The sequence below is a fragment of the Eleutherodactylus coqui genome, chromosome 7, assembly GCF_035609145.1.
Source record: "Eleutherodactylus coqui strain aEleCoq1 chromosome 7, aEleCoq1.hap1, whole genome shotgun sequence".
NCBI classification, from domain to species: domain Eukaryota; kingdom Metazoa; phylum Chordata; class Amphibia; order Anura; family Eleutherodactylidae; genus Eleutherodactylus; species Eleutherodactylus coqui.
Window position 1 is genome coordinate 56,373,754 of NC_089843.1, and position 27,315 is coordinate 56,401,068.

At 44.1% G+C, this 27,315-nt stretch overlaps 1 protein-coding gene across 2 annotated transcripts in view; it reads left to right on the forward strand.

The window, feature by feature from the left end:
* MFSD10 (major facilitator superfamily domain containing 10) overlaps positions 1–27,315 on the forward strand; it is a 68,508-nt gene that overhangs the window by 30,314 nt on the left and 10,879 nt on the right. For both annotated transcript variants that reach the window (XM_066573049.1, XM_066573050.1), the window contains exons 5-10: positions 4,898–5,056; positions 5,448–5,636; positions 10,757–10,865; positions 13,747–13,858; positions 17,555–17,663; positions 19,858–19,948. In XM_066573049.1, the coding sequence (XP_066429146.1) occupies positions 4,898–5,056; positions 5,448–5,636; positions 10,757–10,865; positions 13,747–13,858; positions 17,555–17,663; positions 19,858–19,948 (769 nt within the window). The remainder of the gene's footprint in view (positions 1–4,897; positions 5,057–5,447; positions 5,637–10,756; positions 10,866–13,746; positions 13,859–17,554; positions 17,664–19,857; positions 19,949–27,315) is intronic.

Genomic DNA, 27,315 nt, shown 5'->3' on the forward strand with positions numbered 1-27,315 from the left:
ACACTGTGCAGTGGACCAGGATAGTACTGCATCTCCATCCCGCTCAAGTTCACCCCACCCCCAGATCTTTTATTAAAATCAAAAAAATGCCTGGAAGACCACCTAAACCTTCCATGTACTTCTAAATGGAAAGATATAGGAATATTTGTCCTGGGTGTCATTGTATTTGGCTGCACTCTTAAATCATTCCAGCAATTAAAGGATGAGAAGACGGGACCGAACAACCACCTTCTGTTGTATCTACAATGACATCATGCTATCCAAACATGATTCATCAGCGTTGCATTCGTTAACACTGACTAGCCTATTATCTTTCTAAATTTCAGCTAACAGCACCTGGCAGGAGGACAATATCTATACTATATAATGATTTATTGTCATACGGGCACAAAAAAGAGGTTCTCCCTGTTAGAGCCTGGAGAGAGCAGGAGGTAGGCTTGTTTACAGGTGAGCCTGGCCCTCGAGACGCCCAAATTGGCATCGTCTTAATATGCCAAATAAAACTTATTATACTACTCATCACGTTCCGCCCCAAGTACCAGGATATTTGCCCCAAATGTTTAAAGGCAAATGAAACCTTTATTTTTTTTATCTCCCCTGCAATTGTTCAAAGACTGGCAACCGATTTTTCAATGACAATATGAAAGTATCCATTCTTGACAATGCAAAATATGCTTACTGGTCTTTAATTATAAACAAGCTGTTCAATGCCAAAACTGTGATTTCTAAACTTTGACTAGCTCTCAAGCTCCCTCTCTCTCTGATTGGGTAAGATTGCGTAGTCTGTCTTTTACCCTCATAAAATGTATATACTGGGTGTCTCAAAAGTGTGGAAACACTCATATAGAATGAAAATGGTTTGACAAATAGTGATCCAATTTTACATATGGGGGAAAAATCTTAGGCCATATCCCCATCGTGACAGCCATTTTGAATGTTGCCATCTTGGAATTCAACTCAAAATTTTCCACTGGGAAGATAGGTGTGTGATGTATGACACTGGTAGAGAAGTGTATCACACTGGCTCTATGATTCTCTTAATACATCCCAGAATTGAGTTTGCCCTTTTGACTGCTGCATCACATTGTTGACTCATGTTCAGTCTGTGATCTATTAGTATACCCAAGTCTTTTTCACATGTGCTGCTGCTTAGCCCAATTCCTCCCATTCTGTATGTGCTTTTTTTCATTTTTCTTGCCCACTCTGTTAGTCACCACCCACTGTTCAAACTTTTCTAGATCTTTTTGAATACTCTCCCTCTCCTCCCTAGTGTTAGCTATGCCTCCTAGCTTTGTGTCTGCAAATTTGATCAGTTTCCCATCAATTACCTTCATCAGATCAATTATAAAAATGTTAACAACATGTTAACAACAGAGACCTCACTTGATAAATTCTTCCACTTGGATGTGCAGCCATTTATGACCACTCTTTGAGTAAGATCACTCAGCCAGTTCTGAATCCACCTAACAGCTGCCTTGTCAATCCCATATTTGGTCATTTTTTTTCAATAAGTATGGTATGAGATACTTTGTCAAATGCTTTACTAAAGTCAAGATATATTAAATCACCGCATTTCCCTGATCAACCTAGTCGGTAATTCTGTCATAGAAGAAAATTAGATTAGTCTGGCATGACTTGTTTGTTACAAACCCATGCTGGCTCTGGTTAATTACTCCATTTTTATCCAAGTACTTGCATACATGCTGTTTAATAATTTGTTCAAAGATCTTTCTCTGTATCTAAGTCAGGCTCACAGGCCTATAGTTTCCTGGATCCACCTTCTTCCCTTTTTTGAAGATGGAGACAACATTTGCCCTTTTCCAATCTTCTGGGACTTCTCCTGTTCTTCAGGAATTTTCAACGATTATGGTGAGTGGTGCAGCAATTATCTCCACTGCTTCCTTTAGTATCCTGGGATGTAATTCATGTGGGCCTTGAGACTTGAATTAATTTAAGTTAGCTATGTGTTCCCTCACCATCTCTCTATAGATAGGCTGCATTTTTTTATTCCCCCAATAGCACAGGGAAGATCAGTTGATGTTCCATTAACTTTTTGAGAGAAAACAGATACAATATAGGAATTTAAAAGTTCAGCCTTCTCAACATCATTCTTAACCAATTCACCATTTTCATCCTGTAAAAATCCTATAGCACCTTTTGACTTTTCTTTTGCTTTTGACATACCCCAAAAATCCTTTTTTATTGCTTTTGGCCTCTGTTGCAAGCCCCAATTCATTATTAGCGTTAGCTTTTCTGACACTTGTCCTACAGTTTCTACAGACTGCATTATATTCTTCTTGAGATATTTCCCCCCTCTTTCCATTTGGTAAATATATTTTTCTTTGTTTTTAACATGTGTGCAAGTTCGGTGTTTATTCATCCTGGTCTCTTTAAATGCTTCCCATTCTTCCTTCTTTTAGGGATCGTTAACGATTGTGCTTTGAGAATCTCATTTCGCAATATTTCCCAACCTTCTTGCACATTTCCGTCCTTAAGAACATCCAGCCATTGGATTCTTTCTATCCTCATTCTGAGTTCATTAAAATCTGCCTTTCTGAAATCCAACCTTGAGGTCTGAGTTTTCTCAGGTCTTCCTCCCCTTTTTATCCAAAATTCAAGGATAGCATCATCACTGCCTCCTAATGTCCCAGCCACCCAAACTTCCTCAACCATTCTCTCCCTGTTGGTAAGAATTAGGTCCAAGATAGCAGACCCCCTTGTTTTCTCTTCTACTTTTTGGAAGATACAGTTGTCAGCAAGAGCGGATAAGAATTTGTTGGATCCATTACTTTTACCTGAGAGAGATTCCCAACAAATGGCTAGATGGTTAAAATCTCCCATGATCACTATGTCATGCTTTTAGGAGAGCTTGGCCTATAGTAAATGCCTACAATGGTGTCCTTTCTGTTCTCTCCTTGTATTCTTACCCAAACAGTTTCTACAGAACTACCATGCTCTGAAGCTTGAATCTCGGTGGAGATTAATGTTTTCCTAACATACAATGCAGTACCTCCTCTCCTTTTATTAGGTCTGTTTCTTATATATAAGTTGTATTCTTCAAGCCTTGTGTTCCAATCATGTGTATCATTGCACCAAGTTTTCATGATGCCTATGACATCATATTTCTCTTCCTGTGTTAGGAGCTCTAATTCTCCTTGTTTGTTTCCCCATGCTCTGTGCATTTGTATAAACATTTTAGTTTGTGATCGATGTCTCTTGCTCCTCTACTTCTCTTCTGAATTTTTTTTCTTTGTTCTTTCTTTCCACTTCTAATAGCAAGGTTCTCAAATGTATTAATATGCTGTATATTTTTACCTGGCCATTCACTTCCCTTCCCAGTGTTCTAGTTTAACCCTTTGCAATCCAATTTTGGATTAAGGGTTTCCTAGGGGCTTTCTCTTTCAGCCATTATACAATGGCGCTAGAGCCAGTACTGCGGTGTGAGACATGCTGGAGAGGCCCCCCGACAACAGAGCGGCCAGTAATCTACAGTAAGAATACCCTGCCGGATGTCTTCCGACATCAGAGCTGTACAGCCTTCAATCGGAATGTCTTTAGACGTCAGACAGTGGATTGGAAAGGGTTAAAGGTCTCCTAATGAGTGAAGTAAGGTGCCCACTGTGGGTAATGGGATGTCTGGTTGGGTGACGTTGATTGAAATCTGCTGTGATGACACGTGTGCTTTTTTCACTTAACATAAGGATGATCTCAACACGTTCTGCTTGAAATAACGCCATCATTCATATTGTCTGTAAGGAATAAAGATCCCTATGTTAACAGGAGAATTGATAAAGGTACAGTAAAACGAAGCACACCATTGTCTTTCTGGTGAAATTCTCTACCAGGCTGATATATCACACACCTACCTTTCCATTGGAAAAAAATCAGAGTGGAGTCCAAGATGGGGGCATTCAAAATATAAATGGGAAAGTCAGCACGCTGGGATCTTTTTTTCTTTTTTTCAATCAGGCAGAACTCAGGTCATAAAAAACCTCCAAACTTTTATTCAATAAAAGTGTAGCATATTCAGCAGCGACGTTTCGGCCACATGCACCGTGGCCTTTGTCAAAAGTGCTGACTTTCCCATTCATATATTGGACTGTCTCTTGGGATCTACGGTGTCCGGATCCAGATCAAGGCGTGCATGACGAGTACTCCCACACCGGCTTAGGTGTATTATATATGTGGTGCTGCTGACGTCTTTATATATTGTTGGGGGGGGCATTCAAAATGGCCACCATGTTGGTGACATAGCCTAATGGGTTTCCCCCTTTCTCCACAGCTTGTATGCAAAATTGGATCACCAACTGCCAAACCATTTTTCATTCTATATGGGTGTTTCCATACTTTTGAGACACCCTGTATTAACACAAAAAGATCAAGATGCCAGATGTCCTAAGTCCTTCTACAAATTAACTCAATAATACACCATAGTAATCATACCAGCACAGAAGCTGTATCAGCAGGATTGCGCAGGACCCTGGCTGTAACTGACGGCCATGGTCCTGCTGCCACAGCCAGAATAAGAGATAATTGAAGTTCTGGCTGTTTAATCCCTTGGATGCCACAGTCAATGATGACCGCAGCATCCAAGAGTTTAACAGAGCGCACTCGGCCCCTCGTGATGCGAAGGGCCAATGGGTCGCAGCTGGATGCCTAACAATAGCCTCCAGGTCTGTCATGGCTGGTAATGTACAAGAAGAGAGAGAAGGTACTGCAATATAGAAGTTTTTCACAGTACGGATGTAGTAATCATTACCATGACTGGTGCAAAGATCAAAGCCATATAGAAGCCTTTAATGCATAAATACTTGCTATGTTTATTAGTCACATGAAATCTGGGTTAGAACATCGCTTCAGTGGGTGCATTTATGATGATGTTGACCTATTCTTTCAGGTTGGATTAATAGTATCCTATGCTTTATGGGCCATGTCAAGAAGCTTTGGCATTTTCCTGATTTCACGCATCATTGGAGGATTGAGCAAAGGAAATGTCAGTCTGTGCACAGCTATTATTGCTGACCTACCCTCTCTTAAAAACCGCAGTAAGGGCATGGTAAGTACACTGCATGCTGGCGTACATGCGACAACAAAATGTGCTACATCACTTACCCCCGTTCCCCAATGCTGTAACGATTTGTAGACCCAAAACCAAAGGCATAGACATAAGGGGTGCAGAGATATCCATTGCCCCCAGACCCTGTGCCTGAGAAGCCGAAATCCCTTCTGTTACATATATAGCCACCAGTATTATATAGTGCACATGCCACAATAGGCCAGGGCCATTTTACAGGGATTGCATTGGGGCCCCGAAGCATCATGCATCTGCTGAAAGGTGTGAAGAGATGCAATTAACATGCCGGTGTAGCTGATTACCATCGAGTATGTGTGATACAAATTAATGATCCAGTGTCGTTGTAGCCAGATTCTGTTCCATTTCTTTGCAGGCAATGATCGGTGTGGCTTTTTCGTTGGGCTTTACCATTGGACCGATGGTTGGAGCTTACTTTGCAATGAACACGACAAATGGAGAACTCTTCTATATAAGGCCGGCGCTCCTCGCTCTCCTCCTCGCTGTTATTGATCTGATATTCATCTTTCTTCTCCTTCCAGAGACCCTTCCCAAGGAGAACCGGGTAAGACATGGTCACCCCAAACACTGTGTGAAAACCCATTTTCAAATACTATATTAGGAAATTCTTAGTTAATAGAGGGGGTTCCGTATTCCGGACCCTCAACTATTCGCCTTAGTGGAGTGCAGACAATAATAGGATCTCTTGCTTTGCAGGACAGAGCACTTCCATACATTACACAGATAGTCCATTAATTTCAATGGGTAAAGTGTAACACTCCAATTTTCCTTAGACCAGTTTCACATGAGACACGTTTATGCGGCCATAATACGGATGTGTATCCCAGCCCAGCCACAGATCTACTGACCTGAACTCGCAGCATGACGATTCTATGGTGCTCTGAATTTGGGTCAGTAGATCTGCGGTCGGACTGGGGCACTCGTCTGTATTATAGGCACCAGGTGAAACTGGCTTTACACAACTGTGGTGCTGTACATGCTATTTTTTTTAAAGGGGCACACGTACTATTGATGACCTATCATCAGGATAGGTCATTACTAGTTGATCGACTGGGGACCTCATATCTGGTGTCCGCTGTCAGCGCCGCAACACACTGGTCGGAGCAGAAGCATTTAGCTTCTCCAACTCCTCTGTAGTCGCCATCGCTTGTAATGGCTGGTGCAGCTCTCATTAAAATCATTGACAGCTGTGCCTGCAATTACAAGTGCCAGCCACTGCACAGGAGTGGCAGCAGCAGCTTCTGCTCCATATTGCGGCATTGATAGTGGGCTCCCAATCGGATGATCATCCGGAGTCCCTAGTGGCGTACCCCAGTCAATCAACAGTTGATGACCTAACTTGGGGATAGATCATTAATAGTATTTTCCCTGGAAAAGCCCTTTTAAAGAACTTAGTTCCTTGTCATACAATGTAAACTGTGCAGCTCATGCAGCAGGAATCTGGGTGTTGTGGCCACTGCATTTTTGTCCCTTGGCTACAGGATTGTAAATCAGGGCCCCTTCCTGGGTGTGTGGCTGTAAAATAACTTAACCCTTCCTACAGATTTAAAGGAATTTTCTAGCTCTACAAAATTAAATCCTAAACCCCATACAAATGGAAAATTGTACAAATTTCTAATATAATTTGTGCGTCAATTCCTCGCAATGTGTAAGATCTCTGCTTGCTGTATGCGAATGGAAAAACTATTATCAAAGTCTGTAACCAGTCTGTCCGCTGTCTCTAACACCATGTCCTCTCTCTACCTAAAACTAAACCTCTCTAAAAGTGACCTGCTGGTATTTCCACCCTCCACTAACCGACCTCATCCTGACATCTCCATCTCAGTGTGTGGTGCCACCATAACTCCTAGACAACATGCCCGCTGCCTTGGGGTCATATTTGACTCTGATCTCTCTTTTACCCCCTACATCCAATCTCTGGCCCGAACATGTTTGCTGCACCTCAAGAACATCGCCTCCCCTGCATCAGACTCTACCCTCTCCAATCCATCCTGAATGCGGCAGCCAGGCTCATCTTCCTGTCCAGCCGCTACTCAGACGCCTCTACCCTGTGCCAGTCACTGCACTGGCTGCCCGTTAAATACAGAATTCAATTTAAACTCATTACCTTCATCCATAAAGCCCTCCACAGTGCAGCGCCCCCCAATATCGCCTTCCTCATCTCAATCCATCACCCAGCCCGGGCTCTCCGCTCTGCTAACGAAACCAGACTGAGCGCCCCTTTAATTCGAACTTCTCATTCCCGCCTCCAAGACTTCTCCAGAGCAGCACCGGTCCTCTGGAACGCACTACCAAAGGCTACCCGAGCAATCCAGGACTCGCAGAACTTTAGGCGTGCTCTAAAAACGCACCTCTTCAGGGAGGCATACCGCATTCCCTAAACAAACCCCTCTGTACCCCCCTGATAACATGCTCCCTGACCTACTGACTGCAATCCCTGCTAGCCACCATAAACCACTCCTGCAGTCATACTGTTTCTGCTGTCACACGGCTAAATGTCTGACCATTGTCTATGTGTATAACATCGCTCACTCTCCACCTCCCCATACCGTGCACATCTCCAGCCCTTTACCTTCTGTGTCACCCCATTACTTGTAGTATGTAAGCTCGTTGGAGCAGGACCCGCACCCCTATTGTTTCCATCAATTGATTACTATATAACCGTGGTTCTGTAATGTTTGTACTTTTGTCTTTCTGTATTCCCCCTGTCTATGTAAGTGCTGCGGAATATGATGGCACTATACAAATAAAGATTATTATTATTATTAAAGACCTTATACTTTTTACAGCTGAATGTTTGCTACAAATGCATCAATGTTGCAAATCTCGTTGCTGTCCTGATAGTTTGCTGCAGTTTATTGGGCAGGCAAAATGTATCAGCTGCAAATCCAGGCTGTTTAGCTCACAGAGCATTGCCCAGTTTGGATACAGTTGTAGCAAACGTTCAGCTGTGAGAAGTATCAAGACTGTATGTATTTCCTGCCTCTAGATTAAAGGAATCTCCTGGGCAAAAACTATTGGTAATCTATCCTCAGAATAGGTTATCAATAGTTAATTGCTGGAGACCCGCTGCTTGGATCCCCGATGATCATCTGATTGCCCGGCTGTAAGCGCAGCAGACCAGACATGGGTTATAGCAGACAGGAATAGCAGTAGCCTAGCTGACTTCACTCCCACTGAAAGCAATGGGAGCTGAAGTGGGTATTACACTTCCACGCCCGCTCCCGGTGTCTGAGGCAGAAGTTCCAGAAATGTAATAGCCACTTCAGCTCTCATTGATTTCAATGAAAGAAAAGCCAGCTAGGGCAGGGGTCCCCAACTCCAGTCCTCAGGGACCACCAACAGGTCATGTTTTCAGGATTTCCTATGGCAAGAACACCCGTGGCAATGTCTGAGGCACCGACAATAATTACATCACCTGTGCAACACTGAGGAAATCCTGAAAACATGACCTGTTGGCGGTCCCTGAGAACTGGAGTTGGGGAACACTGAGCTAGGGCACTTTTGCTCCCATCCCCTATGAAGCACGTTTAGCCGGGCCGGATGATCAGCTGATCGCCAACGATCCCAAGCGGTAGGTCCTCAGTGATTAACTATTGATGAACTATCCTATTTTTGCCCGGAAAACTCCTTTTAATGATTTTCAGTCTATGGCTATCCAACTGTTGCAAAACTACAAACCCCAGTTTGTTGCACATTGTGGTTTTGCAGTGGCTGGAGCCACATGTGGGAGATCCCAGCTCTAGACGTACAAAAGATCTTTGCATTTTCCGACGGCAAGCCAAGCTCTTGCCCCCAAAAGAGTGAGAAGTTAAAAAACAAAGTTTATTAGAGAGTTTTAGAACTTTTCATCATACAATTATTGAAGTTGGTCAAATAACATTTTCAATATAGTTTTTTTTTCTGTTTCACTGTATTTCCTTTTGGTATGTTGACCCTCTCTAAAGCAGGTTTTTTTCTCCGTTCTAGTCTTCAAGTTCCCATCACAGGTCATGATATAAGGATATCCTATAGAGAAAACACCTGTGGTAATTTCTGAGACACTGACAATAATGTCATCACTTGTGCAACATTAAGGAAATCCTGGAAACCTGACCTGTTGGGGGAACTTGAGGACTGGAAAACACTGCTGTATAGGAACCACATATCACATGATTTATGGATACCAGCTTAGTGTGTGATTATTCATAGGAACTTCTTTTTAATCCTTGTTAGACCCCTTAAAGTGATCCTCCAAACCTGGAGAAACAAAGATGGCCGCAGCGCTTCTCTGATACTTGATTTCCACTGTGCATCGATAGTCTAAGACACTACATGCTGATCTGACTGGTCAGTGTTGGTCAATCAAAGCAGGTGTAATATCTTAGACTAATGATGTACACTACGTATTAGTATGCATCAGGTAGTCGGAGAAGCTGTACGGCCATCTTTGTTTCTCCAGGTCCGGAGGGTTGCATTAAGTGTATGTTCACTTGTAACAAATACACTATGGATTTTCTGTCCAGATTTGCAGGTGGAAAATGCGTAGCTTATTACCGTAGCAGAAATGTGGACGAGATTTTAACAAATCTCCTCCACATACTGTGGAGAAAAAGCCTAGGCACAAATGGTTATGCAGTGCAGCGAGTGTGGACCTACTGTGCTAAAACCCAATTTGACTTGGGGCTTCTTCCGGAAGTAGCACCTTTGGACCCCTGCTATTCATCTTTTACCCCACCACTGGTCTTTTCTGTGGGGTTCCCCAAACCGTTAACCCAAAAGCAGTCTTGGTAGTGCAGCAGCTAATGCAAACAGGTCAGGGTAACTATAATGCAATACCGGAATGAGTAGACAGTGATATGGTTGTGGAAGAAAGCCAATGTCAGGACAGGCAGCAGACAGAGAAAGCATGAGCTGAGGTCAGGAGTGGAGGAGAAGAGAAAGCTGGGTAGAATAAGCACGGGTGAGACTAGGAGTCATTCAAAACAAGTGCACACCTTTCCAACCAAACTGGACTAATTGCTCAGACACCCTCTAGTGGGGGAAGGTGCCTTAAATAGACAGGAGCTTGTCCAGATTGCCTTGGGGTGGAAAAGCTGTTCAACTATACTGAAATAATAAAAGGAGCTGTACTTATCCTTACACTGCAACGGGGACCCAGCACTGTAGCCCCACCGGGAGTTTGTTGCAGAAGGTGATATCACCTGACAATTGCAGCCAATCAGAAACTGCAATATCACCATTCCGAAATCCTGGCATAATGGTGCCCAGGATGTGAGCGCTGATACCAGGAAAATTGGTAGTGATGCTGCAGTGGACAAGCCATTTCTGCTGACATCAGCTTGCACAAAAATCACCGGGAGGAAGCTGAATCCCTGCAGCGGAGGACGGGTAAGTACAGCTCTCTGTTATTTTAGCACAGTTGGACATATAGGGGAAATGTTGACAGGTAACTGGGCAACCCCTTTAAGAAAACATTCTGTGCCACAGTTTATTTGCCCTTTCAAATAAAGAGATAGGAGAACAATAGCTTTCCAATGGTTTAATCTAACATTGCTTGTAGCAGTGAGCTACTTTATCACAGACAAGTTAAACTTTGCTACATCTGTACAAGCATGCCTCCGCTCTGTTTTTTTTTATATTACATTTGTTAAGCTCTAACTTAGGCTGTTTCTATTTTTTTAGGTTTCATCCATCATCTTTGGATTTCAAGGGGTTTCAGACCTGCTCAGCCCTGTGTCTTTATTCCACTTCTCAGCCGTAACGAGAGGGAAGGACCGTCCTTCCCAGGAAAGTACGTATTAAAACTAATATATATATATATATATCTTCATCAATTTTATCTTCAAATATATGTTCTCCGATCATCCTGACAAAGGGGTGGCCTCACTTTTTCATGAACCATAGCTCAGATATATCCCCAAATCATGCTGTCGGGCTTTCTATTGACTTCTTTGGAGCTTTTGCACACGATTGTTGAGGTTCCGCCGTCTTTCCTTTTTTCTCCCAGAAGAGAAACTATTAAGTGAAAAATCTGCAGTAAATGAAAAATTTACTTCTGCCGCATTATTAAAAATTCTATTCAGTTGGCCCCTAGTTACTGTTATGGCCAGCGGCAGCGCTCTCTCTCACCTCCTCGTGACCAATGGCATCCTGCGGGTCTCCATGTTCTATGCACCAGCTGGCCCTTGTGTTTGGCCAGCCTCTTAAAGAGCCAGTGTGCGCCCCAGCCTCTCCTAGTCATTCCTGAGTTATTTAAAGGGGTTGTCCCGCACCGAAACGGGTTTTTTTTTTTTTCAATAGCCCCCCCGTTCGGCGCGAGACAACCCCGATGCAGGCATAAAAAAAACAAACCGTCCAGTACTTACCCGAATCCCCGCGCTCCGGCGACTTCTGACTTACCTTGTGAAGATGGCCGCCGGGATCTTCACCCTCGGTGGACCGCAGGTCTTCTGTGCGGTCCATTGCCGATTCCAGCCTCCTGATTGGCTGGAATCGGCACACGTGACGGGGCGGAGCTACGAGGAGCCGCTCTCCGGCACGAGCGGCCCCATTCAGAAGGGAGAAGACCGGACTGCGCAAGCGCGTCTAATCGGGCGATTAGACGCTGAAGATTAGACGGCACCATGGAGACGGGGACGCTAGCAACGGAACAGGTAAGTGAATAACTTCTGTATGGCTCATAATTAATGCACAATGTACATTACAAAGTGCATTAATATGGCCATACAGAAGTGTATACCCCCACTTTGTTTTGCGGGACAACCCCTTTAAGGCACCTCCCCTCCACTGGAGAGTACCAGCTTGATTTGCCAGAACTCTACCTGCTCAAACCTTAGCCTGTTCTACTGCCTATGCTCTTGCCTATTCTTCTGGTACTATGCTTGGTGCCTTTTGGCCCACTTGGGTCAGCTGTTACTGCACTGAGACTACTCTTCAGGAAATGACCTAGGGGTTTACCGCAGCAAAGACCAGATCCTTCAAAAAAGAGTTGAAGGGTCAAAACCATGGGTCCTCTTAGAGCAGCTTTCCGGAGTAGTCCAAAGCCAAATTAGTTAGTGGCGCAGTGATTGCACCCTTACAGTTATATGTAGGAAAAGCCAGGTGACTTTGGGGTTGTCATACAGCTTTCTCTCTCTTTGAGTAATAAATCTGCCTAGTCAAAGAGGTATTCCAGCTAGAAACATGTATTGCCTATCCATTGGACTGCTGGGACCTCAACAATTGCTAGAAGAGCAGACCTGGGGGCGCTCTGCTGTTTTTAGCATTCCTGGAAAGTTTAACATGTCTTTCCGACCGCAGTTCCATTGAAACACATTTTTTATGTGGTAGTTAAACTGACATCCAGTTTCAGGACAAAATTCTATCCTCGGACTGGGATGGGGGGGGGGGTTGTAATATTACCTGCAATTGTTCTTTTCTCATGCCCTCAGATCCACCTCTTCCAGTCCCAGTTTTTGGCCATCCATGCGCTGCAGCAATTTTTAAAATACCTAATGCACATTAACCTGTGCCAGTCCAGGAGCAAATGTAGTGCACTGCTAGTCTAGGACTACCAGTACGCTGTGGGGATTCAGTAGTCTGAAGATTGCCTTGGCAATTTTGGAAGGCCGAAAATGGAACCTGGAACCAGCGAATTGGGAGGAACAACTGCAAGAAATATACACCCCCCTCACCCCTGTCCCCATCCCTCCCGTCTGGTCCAGTATTTTGTCATGAAACTGGAGAGTTGCTTTAATTAAGGTATGGCTGGAATACCCCTTTAAGCAGTGATCTATGCTTGTGGGGCGCAGCAGCGCCGGTAATAATATGCAAGCACAGGCACACAATATACATCAATGTACAGAATAAGGAGGGTATCTTCTTTCTTTACATACTGTACTGTGCAAAAGCTTTGTTTCTGTTTCAGCTAATGACTGTTTCAACCTACATATGAAAATGACGCTCATTATCACCTGTTTGGTATAATTGGCTAATCCTACACCTGACTATAATCCTACAAAGTCCCTGACTTGTAGAAGAACTGATGCTGTTATGAAGACAAAGGGCGCTCACACCAAATATTGATGTGATTTACATTTCTCTTTTGTTCATTCACTTTGCCTTTAAGTAAACTATTATCACTTCTATTTTTGAAGGCTTTCTAACTTTGTAGCAATTTTCCACACCTGCCTAAAACTTTTGCACCGTACTGTATATTGGGTAATATAGTACTAGTAGAGGGCTACATGTCATCATGACCTCAGGATTCATTTCTTATGGACGGTAGCAATTCTGAGTTGTAGTTCCTATGATCACCAGCAGGGGATGCACTCATAGAGATTATTATCTTTGTTTTCTACAAAAAGTTCAACACCGTCCAAAACGTCTTCTACTGTACATCGATCTAACGTCAGTTCATCAATAGATGTGGTGATAAGAAATAGTGTAATGCTCATAGTAGGATGATGCTTTCACTCCTACAAAATGGAGAAGAGTAGGACAACTGAGCTGGCCTGGGATGGCGCAGGTGTGCAAGGGCATGAACCAGCATTGGGGACGCCACTGCTCCTCATGCCCCTGGAGGTAATAAACCGGGGAAGCTCTGAGATACTAGTTGTATATGCTACCCTTATTACAAGTACAGCAGGTATAATATAATTATTCTTATCAAATCCGTTCTTTTCTATATGAAGGTCTGCAGAACCTCCGTGTCTTGGGCCTGGTCTACTTCTTGTACCTCTTCCTGTTCTCTGGCCTGGAGTACACCATCAGCTTCCTGACCCACCAGCGCTTCCAGTTCAGCAGGTAATCCAAGTTCTAGCAGATGGCCTTAGTCATGTATTGCTCGAAAATCTCACGTTTTAGTTATAGAGGCTAGCTTAAGATAGTCTGGGACACACCCCCTGTCTCATCATTGGGTCACTCTGCAGTGGAAGCAGCCAGGGGGTGTGTCCTTGACTACTTCAGATTAGGCATAGTAGCCTAACTATAGTCACAGGTCACAGCAATGTCCTAATAGACATGGGATAAAAAGCAGCTGAGGAGAAAGCTCTAAGGAAAATTAAAAAACAGGAACCATCGTCTGTAGATACTGACTTACATATCATTTTTGAGCTTCTGACTGGAGGGTGCTTTAACTCCCTAAGGATGCAGTCCTTTTTTTTTTCTTTTCACATTTTTGTTTTTTCTTCCCTACTTTAAAAAAAATCCTAACTTTTTTACTTATCCATCTATTGTTTGTATTTTGTAGTGGTACTATTTAATGTACCATATAATGTACTGAAAAACTTTTTAAGTGGAGTGAAATTAAAAAAAATGAAATTCCTCCATCTTTTGGGGGGTGATCTTGACTCTACGATGTACACCCTACAGCAAAAGATAACTTGATGGGTCAGTATTGTTACTACAATACCAAATTTATATAGTTTAATGGGACCCCAGCCTGCGGTTGCCTCTTTTTCGGTGGCATCGCCCATCCACTTCCGGCTCAATTATGTTACTTGCCATCACCGGCACAGAAATCCAAGCCATGAAATTAAAGTGACGGCACACTCTTCATACTCCTTCCGCAAACCAGTGGTTAATAAATCCCATACAACTCAGAACAATACTAATAACTCCCCAAACAGACTCTTACAGGTCCTCCGTGCAGAACCCCATCGAATAGAGCAGAGCCAATATATGCAGTGTAACAACACTATTGAAGACTCGGTTGGGCACATATGCTGGCATTACGGTACTTAGCGGTATAGGTAATCAGTCCCAGCATGGCACCATTATTTAGACACTGTATGATAGGGGGTGTTTTAGGTCTGGTACTGTGCTGTTTGATTGTGTGTGTTGTATGGTAATGGTACCCGCGGAGGGGATCACCCCCTACTATAATAAGGGGTGCAGGTCACTTGGGTCTCACCTCTCGGGGGCGCCTGTGCAGCAGTTGGATGCGATCCGGTTTATCTTTACTTCCAGCCTCTTTCTGTAATAGTCACATAACCAGATATGCGATAAAGCCTCGTTATGCAGACGCCGCTTGTCTCTCCCCGTCCAGCGTGCTCTGCGGCAGACGAGCTGTAATATTCCTGGAATGTCACCCCGAGCGCTCGTCTGGATTCGGATGAATTTGCTGCTCTGTTTTGTGCGCGATTAGCAGAAACTCTTCTGTTGTCAGCTTATTCCTGAAATGCCATTTAAAATGAATGAGATCGGATTATATGTCACAAAATGTGCCGAGGACGCAGTGCCATCCACACCGGCTCACTATTAACCCTTCGTCACCCCTGCTCCTGTAGGACCGGCGGTCAGTAGGAAGGGATGTGGTCCTATTATATTGGTATAGACAAATTAACATCACATTGCTTTATAGGTTCTCTATGGAGTTGGGCTTGTAGACCGCATGAGAAGCATAATTTGTAGCAAATAGGCTACAAGCACCACTGCTTATGGTGTATGCCTACAACCGTATTACAGTTGTATTATGACACCCTTTAAAAGTCTATAGAGCCCTACTCTACCTCTGCTCCCCAGACCTTGTATTACAGGGGTATTGCCCCCAGAAGCATTGCACATCTTACAATCACATGGAGGTCCACAGTACAGAGCTGCAAGGACTTAGCATCTCCATACACAACGCTACTGTGTAATTCATCCTACAGAGGGGGCGACATACACAAACACAAGTTTTGCAGTCCATGTAGAGTGAAAATAAATGCCTCTGTATACTTGCATGCAAGCAAGTGACTGGGTGGCAAGAGGACATAGTTTACTTTGGATTCTGGATGGCCGCAGCTACATACGGCCCATCCACTCACATAGGGCACAGGCCACCGGCTTGTGGGTGGGACAAATTGCAGATGAAGCTGGGAGCGATCGCCTTCCTTAGATTCACCAAGCTAGATGATCTTCTTCCTCTGCCTGGCTGTCTCCTTGCCTCTGATGTTCCAGAGGAGCCGCTCTCAGCTTATTAGTGCCACTGCAGCACAATCACTTAGATCTGCTGCTGTATTTATATTATGAGGTTGGTTTTGGTATTGTATCTATGTCATGTGGTTGGTTCATACTGTATTTATGTTATGAGCCTGCTTCTGGTACCTTAGTTCTAACATATATACAGCACCAGAACCAAGCTCAATGTATCAGCTTAGTTCTTGTGCTGTATTTATGCAGAGTTCAAAGAAAAGGAGAATCCAGCATTCCATCTTGTATCCAAACTAGAGGTGGTACAATAGGGTAGTAAAGCCGCCATGCCCACCCATATCACATCTTGCATCCAAGCTACAGATGGTACAACTGGGTTATAGAGCCTCCATGCCCGTCTATATCGCATCTTGTATCCAAGCTAGGGGTGGTACAACCAGGTACTAGAGCCTCCATGCCCGTCTATATCACATCTTGTATCCAAGCTAGGGGCAGTACAACAGGGTATTAGAGCCTCCATGCCCACCATATCACATCTTGTATACACACTAGAGGCGGTACAACAGGGTACTACAGCCTCCATGCCCCCATATCACATCTTGTATCCAAGCTAGAGGCAGTACAACAGGGTACTAGAGCCTCCATTCCCCCTGTATCACATCTTGTATCCAAGCTAGTGGTGGTACAACAGGGTACTAGAGCCGCCATGCCCCCCCGTATCACATCTTGTATCCAAGCTAGAGGCGGTGCAACCAGGTACTAGAGCCTCCATGCCCGCCCATATCACATCTTGTATCCAAGCTAGAGGCGGTACAACAGGGTACTAGAGCCTCCATGCCCGCCCATATCACATCTTGTATCCAAGCTAGGGGTGGTACAACTGGGTACTAGAGCCTCCATGACCGCCCGTATCACATCTTGTATACAAGCTAGAGCCTCCATGCTCGCCCGTATCACATCTTGTATACAGGCTAGAGTCGGTACAACAGGGTACTAGAGCCTCCCTACAAGGGGTCAGTTCTCCACTATAAATTCTCCTTTTGCTCTGATCTTGTAATCACTTATATCAACATTACAATCACACAGAGAAAGTTTCATTCTGTTCCGACAACTTCTAGGGCAGGGATGTTACGGACAATGAGTGTGGATTCTTTTTATTTCTATGACCGGGTGATCACAAAAAAAAATTCTTTACAGGGTGCTGCCTTACCTACGGCCGACACTGCTTGGGGTTACAGCTCCTTGTCTCCATTAATGTTAGGAAAAGCACCACAAACTGCTGCTCTAACAAGAAGTCAGCGAGGTACCTGTAGGGAGCGCACAGGTTGGAGTTGCATCTCGCCCCCGATAGAACCTAATGCTGCATATCCAGATAGATTTGCCATTCAGGAATCTGGGGAAGTTGGGTGATCGCCTCACTGGAAGCGAATCATGCAGGCCTGAACCATGATCTAAACTTTGGGTTGTCCAGGGGACATCTGGAAGAGATTAGATGGAGGATAAACACTGCGCTGACACTATGGCTCGCCCTGTAAATGTTCCCGGCTGTGGAGCCCCCATAACTGCACCGTCTGATTTCTCTGGCAGCATGCAGCAGGGGAAGATGTTTTTCTTCATCGGAATTACCATGGCTGTGATCCAGGGCGGATACGCTCGGAGAATCAAACCAGGAAATGAAGTGAAAGCTGTCAAGCGGGTAACTATGCAATAACGTCATGCTGCGAGGGTGATGATGCCAGTATCCTCCAGGTGCCGTACTAGAGGTGACCCATAACGGGCAGTTCAAGGCTGGAGGAGGAGGGGGAAGAACCATACTGCAAATAGTCACTGACTAAGCTGCAATTAACTGCAATTTTTATCTCAGATAGTCAGTCTTTGCAGCAACTGAAAAAGATAAATCCATTACTTTTATCCCAAGCGATAAATGATGAGAGTAGTGATTATTGGGCATACGCTCACTGGAAGCGGAGATATTATGGGCTGTGTGATGGTCCCCTCACACTGTAGAACTGTTTCATTCACACTGGCGCTAAGTAGTTCCATTGTTCGGCTCTCTTCTACAAGCCGAACAATGGTAAAACTGAAAGACCTATATGGTACCAGATGGATTTCATTAACTCTAACTGGGTTCATCCGGATTCCGTTGCGCCCTCCGGCATGAAATAATGGTGTTTCGTTCCTGGATTTTAATGGAAATCTGCAATGGAGGCTTCGGATGGAACAGTGTGAGGGCCCTATCAAACAGGTCCCCGTAGGTCAGCTTCCTGCACCCTTTTGGGTGTGATCTAGGGGGAAAAGGCCATCAGACACCTTATATTCTCCCCTACAAGCATTGTTTGTAGGAGAGAATAAGGTTTGCAGTATGATGCCATATAGAGGCACCGCGCAGAGTACTTCTGGACCGTAGGGACTCTGTGAAGTCTTATGTGGGACCTTCATCAGTATGTAATGCCACATGAACACTGAGATCGTGCGTTGGCACTAGAGGTGAGCGAGTATACTCGCTAAGGCTAACTACTTGAGCGAGTACTACCTTAGCCGAGTATCTCCCCGCTCGTCTGCAAAGATTCGGGCCCGGCACGGGTGACAGGTGAGTTGCGGCGGTGAGCAGGGGGTAGCGGGGAGAGAGAGAGATCTCCCTCCGTTCCTCCCCGCTCTCCCCCGCCCCCCGAATCTTTAGAGATGAGCGGGAGGATACTCGGCTAAGGCACTACTCGCTTGAGTAATGTGCCTTAGCGAGTATACTCGCTCATCTCTAGTTGTCACCCATCAGCCTCTTCACCTGTTGTGACCCTTTTCTGGTTGTTACTTAGGATATTTTTACCTGGAGCGAGTAATCATGATTTAAAATGCCGTCCGTTTACAAGTGCAGATAACGTTTCCATTTTTTCGGCATTCGCTTGTTTACCTGATATTTCGGCGGACTGTGCTAGGGAATGCCTGAACTATGGCTTTTTACACATAATGACTTGCAAATGACCGAACGATACTTTTTAGGCATAAAATGAATGACAAGTGAGCTAATTCTCATTTATTATTCAGTCGTTGGCCGTGTTTACACTGTTTATTGCTCCGTTTCACACGGTCCAACAGTTGTTTGAAAAAGAATAGTTCCGTGTAGAAGGGGAAAGGGACTAGTTATTTGTAAAGCGCCAACTTATTCCGCAGCGCTTTCAGGTAATTCATTACCCCCCACCTAGTTACCAACCTCTGAAGGATGGAAGGCTGAGTCGACCTTCAGCCGGCTACCTGAACCAAGCAGGGATTTAACCCACAACCTTCATGTCAGGAATGAGAGCTTAGGACTGCAGTCTGCTGCCTTAACACTCTGCGCCTTTAGCTTGATAGATCTAATAAAGTCACTAGCTTTATTATAGTTGCTCTTTAAAGGGGTTTTGCCAAGATGGCATCACCTACTCATATTGGGATATATGAACATCCCAGAGCAGGGGCCCTTACTCAGGACCACCCTTCCCCAGAACACAGAGACCCTCCATAAGAGTAGCTCCTGACCCAGAAGATCTCCCATCCTATTATTACAGGACGGCAATTCATAGGAATGTCCTAGAATGCTATATTTCCCCTGCTGGAGACATGTCAGATGGGTTTCCCTGCAGAATCAGCTGTTTGCAGGCGGACTCGGGGCAATCAGCTTATCGCCTGCAGCCCAGCATTCTCAAAGTGATTGGGCATCATGGCACAGACCCTTTAAGTGGCTTCGGTACAAGGTGCCTATAAAACTTCAGATTTGGTTTAGTTTAAAAAGAAACCAAAACGTATTATTTCTTGCTCCCGGGTGCAGGCAGGATTGTGATGTTTAATTGCAATTATTCTGTGTTTTGTATACTAATATCCCTCCTTTTATTCACCATTTCTCCTCTGCTCTGCAGGCCATTGTTCTTCTCATGCCAGCATTCCTGCTGATAGGCTGGGCAAACAGCCTGACCATGCTGGGCTGCGGGCTTCTACTCTATTCCTTCGGTAAGTTCTGACCAGACTCTTATTTATTGGCTTTTCACAGACCTATAAAACAGAAGTGATAGAAGATTTCGGCATCCTCTCAAGCAGCGTTTCTCAATGTTTCCAAGGCCAGTTCCACCTTCTCAAATAAATGACATTAAAGTAGCTTCTAACACTACGATCATATATCCTGATCTATCTAATCATGAGGGCAGTGGTAGTGCCATCTGGAGACATGGTCATGGGGTACACATGCCACTTCTAGGTTCCGGGAAGGGGGGGACGTGGCCGGCAGCAGTGCCGAGCGAACGCATGGTCCAGCAGCTACGCTGTTAAACAAAATCTAGTTTGCATACCGGCACCTTTCCCTAGGGATTAAACCCCTGGGACAACGGAGAAGCCGTGTGGACCGCCTACAGGGCCGGTGACTGCTCCTGGAGAAACATGGAGGCCTGCCTGGAAACGGCTGGTGTTCAGCGCTAGTCGCGGCCTAGCAGCTGTAACTCCTCTGTTTGCCAACACTGCGGAGTCTGAAGGGAAAAAATTGCTGCGAGACACGTTGACTTACCGGACACTAAGTCAGGCGTCCCGTCCCGCACTCTTGCGGGGTCTCTGTATTCATTATACTATATTTAGTGGACATTATTGACTCATTTAACCCTTTCCAATCCACTATCTGATGTCTGAAGACATTATGATTTAAGGCTGTACAGCTCCAATGTTGGAAGATGTCCGTCGAGGTTCTCTTACTGTATATTGCCAACCTCTCTGCTGTCAGAGCCTATCCAGCAGGTCACCTCATGCAGTACTGGCTTTAGCCAGGAAATAGCGCCATTGTAGAACGGCAAAAAAAGAGTAAGCCCCCTAGGAAAACCAGGATACAAGTTCGATTGGAAAGGGTTAATTGCAGCCTAAGAGGATGATTCAATGGAGATGACTACATTCTGCTTTCAATATCCGAAGCATTATCATCATTTTCTTTAGAATTTGATATTACCAGGTTAAAAGAAAAGCGTGCCCCTAGAAAACCACTGATTTTTTGCCTCTTGGTCTTCGGGGGTTTTGATGGGGACAGAGATTCCCATGAACAGAGACGAGATAGCAACGACATCACAGGAACACTGTTCTTCCCGACGGAGAAGTTACTAGAAGAGGTGCTTCTGGCACCCTACAGGCCTCCCCTAGTTCTAAGGAACCTTCCTCTAAAAAGGGACCCATACAGTCTCTGTGGAGGACTGGAACATGGGGTCTCTCCTGTATTCTGCGATCATCCAGGTACAGATAATCCCTTGACCACTAATACAGGGAAAGAATCTAGGCTCTATCTCTTTGCTTCTCAAATTTCCCCCATATGAACCTCCCAGATTGCTTCAAAAGTTCCCCAAAATAAAAAGGCCTCATTCACACATGGATATGCAATTTCAGTCCGTGAAATATGCAGTGTTTCTACTGCGTGTATATATGTGCATTTTGTGTGCATACATTTCTTTTTTCCATACGTGCAAAAAAAAATGCAAGAAGGCTCAATTTATGTCAGTTTTTTCCCCCACTGATCCCTGTCAACATGCATAAAAACACAGTGAATACGAATGCAACTGCAGATTTTGTACACTTTTACGCAATTCAATAGTCTTTAATCGTCAATTTCGGTTTGTGACATGGACCAAAATAGGACACGTTGCTTTTTTTTATCCACACGCATAAAAACTGCACGTCTGAACACCCCGCTGTTGCCTTGCAGTGGTCCTAGGATGATATCTGAACAGAGAACAGCCCATTCAAAGAGTTTGTATGTTCTCCCAGTGATTTCATGGAAACCTTTATGCTTAAAAAATCCATGCATAAAAAATTATCCACTTATGCATTTTTTTGCATTCTATTTTTTTTAATGCATTTAGAAACCTCATACTTGGTCTGCAAGTTGTCCTACATTTATGTTTCTGGCTGGGGAATGTTGTTCTCAGCACTGATCAGCTGGTCTCTCTCATGAACGTGCACAAGCTCAGCTCCCCCTCCCTTTTCTTGTTTTAGAGGCTGTGTAGCATGACCATACCCACAAAATACTACACAGCTATTTTATCCTCTCTCTGAGAAGCTGCTGGTTTCATCCCCCTCACTGCTGATAACAGCAGAAGATTAACCCAGAGTAAATTACAGTCTTCTGTAATAGAAGCTTTCAATGGTCTCTGTCCTCCTGATCTCCCTCAGCATCCCCTGGCACTGTCATACAGCCCTCTGTAATAGCTCAGTGGAAAGCCAGTAAATGCATGTTCACTACTGGGGAGCAGGCTAGGAGAGGAGTTGGGTTACCCTGACTGACAGAATTTGCTAATATTTCAGTCCTCCAGTCTGCAGTATCTTGGAAGGCAATGCAAGTATAGAAATCAAACAATAAGAAATGTTTATTGAAAACCAATTATGAAAACTCTTCAAAGAGTGCAAATACATAAACAGCCTTCAATTGATTATAGTCTCTCTAAAACACTGCAAAATATACTTTTGCTATTAAAAGCTTTGTTCACTTGGTTAAAGGGGTCATATGACTATATCTATCTCTATATATATCTATCTATGTATGTGTGTGTGTGTGTGTGTGTGTGTATATCTATATATAATATAATTTTTTTATTTTTTTTTTAAAGGCTAGACATGTGTTGAAAAAATAAATAAAATGAAGCATACTCTCATGTCTTCGGTCATCCAGGGCAGTGCTAACCAGCTCCCAGTGCTTTATCTCCGTCTTGCACTGTCAGAAGTCTGGTGACTGCTGCAGACAAACAGAGGCCGCAGCAAACTCCTGGCATCATGCCTGCCAGGATGTAAGCACTGATGCCAGGAGTTTTTATATTGATGCTGTGGCCCCCGATTGGCCACCGCAATCACCTTCCGGTGGCCATCTGCGGATGGGGGAAGAGGACAGGGCAGTGGGATTGGCTCAGCTGAGTCCCAGGGGGCTGAAGACAGGTGATTATATTATTTTTGTTATCAGCTGCCCAGCCTTTAAAAAAAAATTTAAAAAAATAAAACATTCTTATTGTCAAGTGTGTGTCTGATCCATGTCTGATTTTTCCATGGATCTGACGCTTTAATCCACGGTAGATCTCCAAGGCTAAGGCTCTGAGTTTGTGAATGGCTTTCGTGTGGATCTGCATGTGGATTTGGCTCCAGTAGGGTAAAACAGCATGTGGCCGCTTGATGTGGAAACTGCGAGAAGAATTGACGTGTTGATTTTTTTTTCTGTACTGTATAAACTACCGAGCAGTTTTCCATAGTATTCAATAGAATACTACAATAGCGTGGATTTCGCCAGACTTGGGCGAGGAATCTGTGCAACTACATTGTGTGTCCGGGGCCTAAGCATACTTGTGCAGCCACTATGTGCAGCTCAGAGATGATTGGCTATAATTAGAGATGAGCGAGCGTACTCGGAAAAGCACTACTTGCTCTAGTAATGTGCTTTATCCGAGTATCGCTGTGCTCGTCCCTGAAGATTCGGGTGCCGCTGCGGCTGACAGGTGAGTCGCAGCGGGGAGCAGGGGAGAGCGGGCAGGAGAGAGGGAGAGAAAGATCTCCCCTCCGTTCCTCCCCGCTCTCCCCTGCAGCTCCCCGCACCGTGCCGGCACCCGAATCTTCAGGGACGAGCACAGCGATACTCGGATAAAGCAAATTACTCGAGCGAGTAGTGCTTTTCCGAATACGCTCGCTCATCTCTAGCTATAATGATTTGCTGTAACTGTACCTGCCTGGACAGGACTGGGACATGACAGCTTTTCACCCTGTGACTGCACACAAGAACATTTTAACTCCCCAATAGCAGTCTTAGAAACGGAGGCATTTAAAAACAAAATATATCACAGTTGCAGAAAGTTTCATCATACTTTAATAAAACTCTACAACCATTTTAAATGAGGCATTAGAGGGATTTTTTGCACTACAATTGTCGTGTAAAAACTTAGCAAATTATGGTGCATGAGCAAAAATTTATTACCTTTTTTCCCCCTTTTTTTGTGTTTCTCTCCACACTTTTTCAAAGCGCCAGAAAAGCAGGAGAACATGGCCTCCCCTAGCCGGACAGTTTTACCATGATTTTCCCCAGAAGCTGGTGTACATTATAGCGCATATATTTAGCTTCTCCCATCTGGAGTAGATTTGTATACCTGCTGCATGGACAGCCAAAGATGCACCGAACACATTAATACGAGCGTGCCCACTATTTGGTGCATCTTTTCCTGCTTCACTGACGATCGCCATTCTCTAGTCATTTTCCCCTTTGACTGCTGGTGTGCTGTTCTGATGGTCACTCTTATGTCAAAAATCACAAAGGCCGGCCATACTTACTGATCAAAAGATATAAGAGCAAGTACTGTACAAACACCACTTCCCAGCAGCATGCAGAAAGGGCAAAATGTTCTATGGGGGGGGGGGGGGACAGGTACAAAATACAGATGAACAAGCGCTGCAGAATAAGATGGCGCAATACAAATTAAGATTATTTATTATTATTATTACTCACACCTACAATGCATTTCCCCTATATAGCATTTTACTGTGGGTATTGGTGTTTGTACCTCCCCCAGTAAGCTCGGCTTCACATGGTTTAAGCGCAATTGTCCACACCGTAGCACTATGATCTAGGCTTTTTTTGCGCACATATTGCGTATTTTCCTGAACTTTTTTGCCCCTGGGGCACAAACACATACAAGTTGAAAAGGCTAATATCCTGAGATCCAGGTGTGTTATTTTTCACGCATTACCTTGCGTATTGCCCGTGCATTTTCACACTTCCCATTGATATCTATGAGGGCTTCTGTGTGCAAATACGCAGAAGTATAGAACATGTTTCGTCCGCGCAAAATATGTAAGAAGCCATTGAAATCGATGCGTTCTATTCTCTGCATATGGTGTGCGTAAATACGTCTGGCCTAAGTATGGGGTTTTCTGTCACTCCTACGTCAGCTGTGTTAGTTTCCCGGTTGAAGTTTCGGACTTTACTCAGTTCCATTTAGTTATTCGCTCTTTATTGATAAGTGTAGGAGTCCCTTTTATCGTCTTGTTTATACAAATGTCACGTCAAACAGAACTAAATACATTTTCTCACCTGCGTTCCTTAGTTACAAATCACCTGGTATAATAGATTTCGGCGGGGGTGTAATTATGTTGGTTCTCCGCTCCCTTAAAGGTATAATGTGTCCCCCTCAATAATTAACTGATCCCGATACCGGGCCCCGCTTAACATAGCATCTGTTCAGCTGACACAGTAACTGGGACTTGGAAGCGGGCCACTTGTATACGCCCCACTCTGCTAATTTGGAACATATGACAAAGCTGTTCCCTGGGAGCCTTTCTCTGTCTTTGTGCTAGTTTTATAGCAGTAATCTTCCTGCTGTTCCCCTGAAACCATTTATTATGGCATCAAACAAACAAGCCCGACACAGTACGAGGCCAGTAATTCTCCCGCATCGTACTTAATTCATCCATCTCACTTCTACTGCTTTTCCTATTTTCAGGGGAGTTTCACTTTAGTGCCAGTAGGGGGCGATGTAAGCTGTGCCTGTTCTTCCATCCTTCTTTGTTTTGATGGTCTTTTTATGAGCAGGAAGTCCTGTTAAAGTCATTATAGGTCATCACATTGAGATTTATATCCTATACAGTATTTATTGGATCTGTATCCTTATAATAACAGAGGCGTAGACATGGGTTGCTAACGGAATTAAATTTTGCACAAATACAGGTTATTCATTATATCATAAAATTAATAAAGTAAATATATTTAAAAATTTCTTAAAGTAACCATACAGGATCTCCTACTTTGATATGTAGGTCAGTAGCTTTGGGGGATGATTACCTGCTATTTACTTTTCCTCATTGCTTTCTTCTTGACTACTTTTTAGCTCCTCTCTATTAGGACAAAACTATGATCTGTGACTATAGTTTAGCTATAATGCCTAATCGAAAGTAGTCTGGGATACACCCTCTGCAGCCTGAACCAATGATGAGACAGGGGGTGTGTCCCAGACTACTTCAGATCAGGCACTGTAGGTAAACTATAGTCATAGATCACAGCTCTGTCCTAATAGAGATGAGTTAAAAATTCGGCCAAGAAGCAAGAGTTCCATAGTTTCACTGCTCTAACAGTAAAGAACCCCCTTCTTTGTTGACTAGAACCCTTCTTTCTAGCGGCAGTAGATGCCCCCTTGTTAGTTAAGTCTTTGTCCAAAGAGTTGAACCAGAGCCGTTTTCATACATTGATTGGCCCATTGCTTTCCAAACCTTTTCATACCCCGCTTCATATGAAAGCAATTAAATGTGTACAGTGTAACAATAGAAAACGTAAAGCAGCATGTTCATGGCCGTGTGGATTATGGCCCTTAAAGGGCCTATAAGTCGTTCAGATTCCCACATCCAGCAGGAATCTGGAAGATTATCGTTCAGTGTAAATGCATGTACTGACTGGATCCACGAACAAGAATTCGATCGCTTCTCGTTCGGTTTCTGCATACAGAAAACTGAACGACAGATCGGCGCGTGCAAACAGGCAGTCGTTCACTTATGAATCACTGCCTATTCACTGTGAATGGAGGAGGACGGGCCGAAACGATTCCCAGTCCGCTCCATCTCCATGCTTATTCCTTTGTAAAAGCACTGGAATGATGATCACTGGGATGACCTGTTGGTCATCTGCTCCTTACAGACTGTCTCATGTAAAAGGGCCCTTACTCTATACAGTGCCTCATATATCTCTATGCAATGCTTAAAGTGCCCCGTACAGCATCTCGGATTCTGCCATACACACAAATTAATGACCTTTTACTTGCGTAAAGCTGAGGCCAGTATAGCAACTGTGGAGAGATGGAGAATGCACTTAGTAAGGGCTATACACAGGCGATATATCCGACTAGTACAGTGAAACTTACAAGCCTACATCTGGCGTACATGAATGGTTAAAAGCTTTGTACGCCTTTGTACTTTTTTTTTGTTTAATCAATGTGCTTTTTTAAATCAAGACTTTTTGTAATTGTTTTTCATAAAAAAATTCTGATTGTTTGATTTCTATGCTTCTATTGTTTTTCAAGACACTGCAGGCTGGAGGACGGAAATTGTAGCAAATTCTGTCAGTCAGAGTAAACTGACAACTACTCCCCCAGCCTGCTCCCCCGTTGTGAATGTGCATTCACTGCCTTTCCACTGAGCTACTACAGAGGGCTGTATGACAGTGTCAGGGAATGTTGGAAGAGATCAGGAGGACAGAGAGCAAAGAAAGATACTATTACAGAGGGCTGTTATTCACTCAGGGTAAATTTTCTGCTCTTCTCAGTGAGGGGGAACAGGACAAGCAGCTACTCAGAGAAGATGAGATAGCTGTGTAGTATTGAGAGGGTGTGGTCATG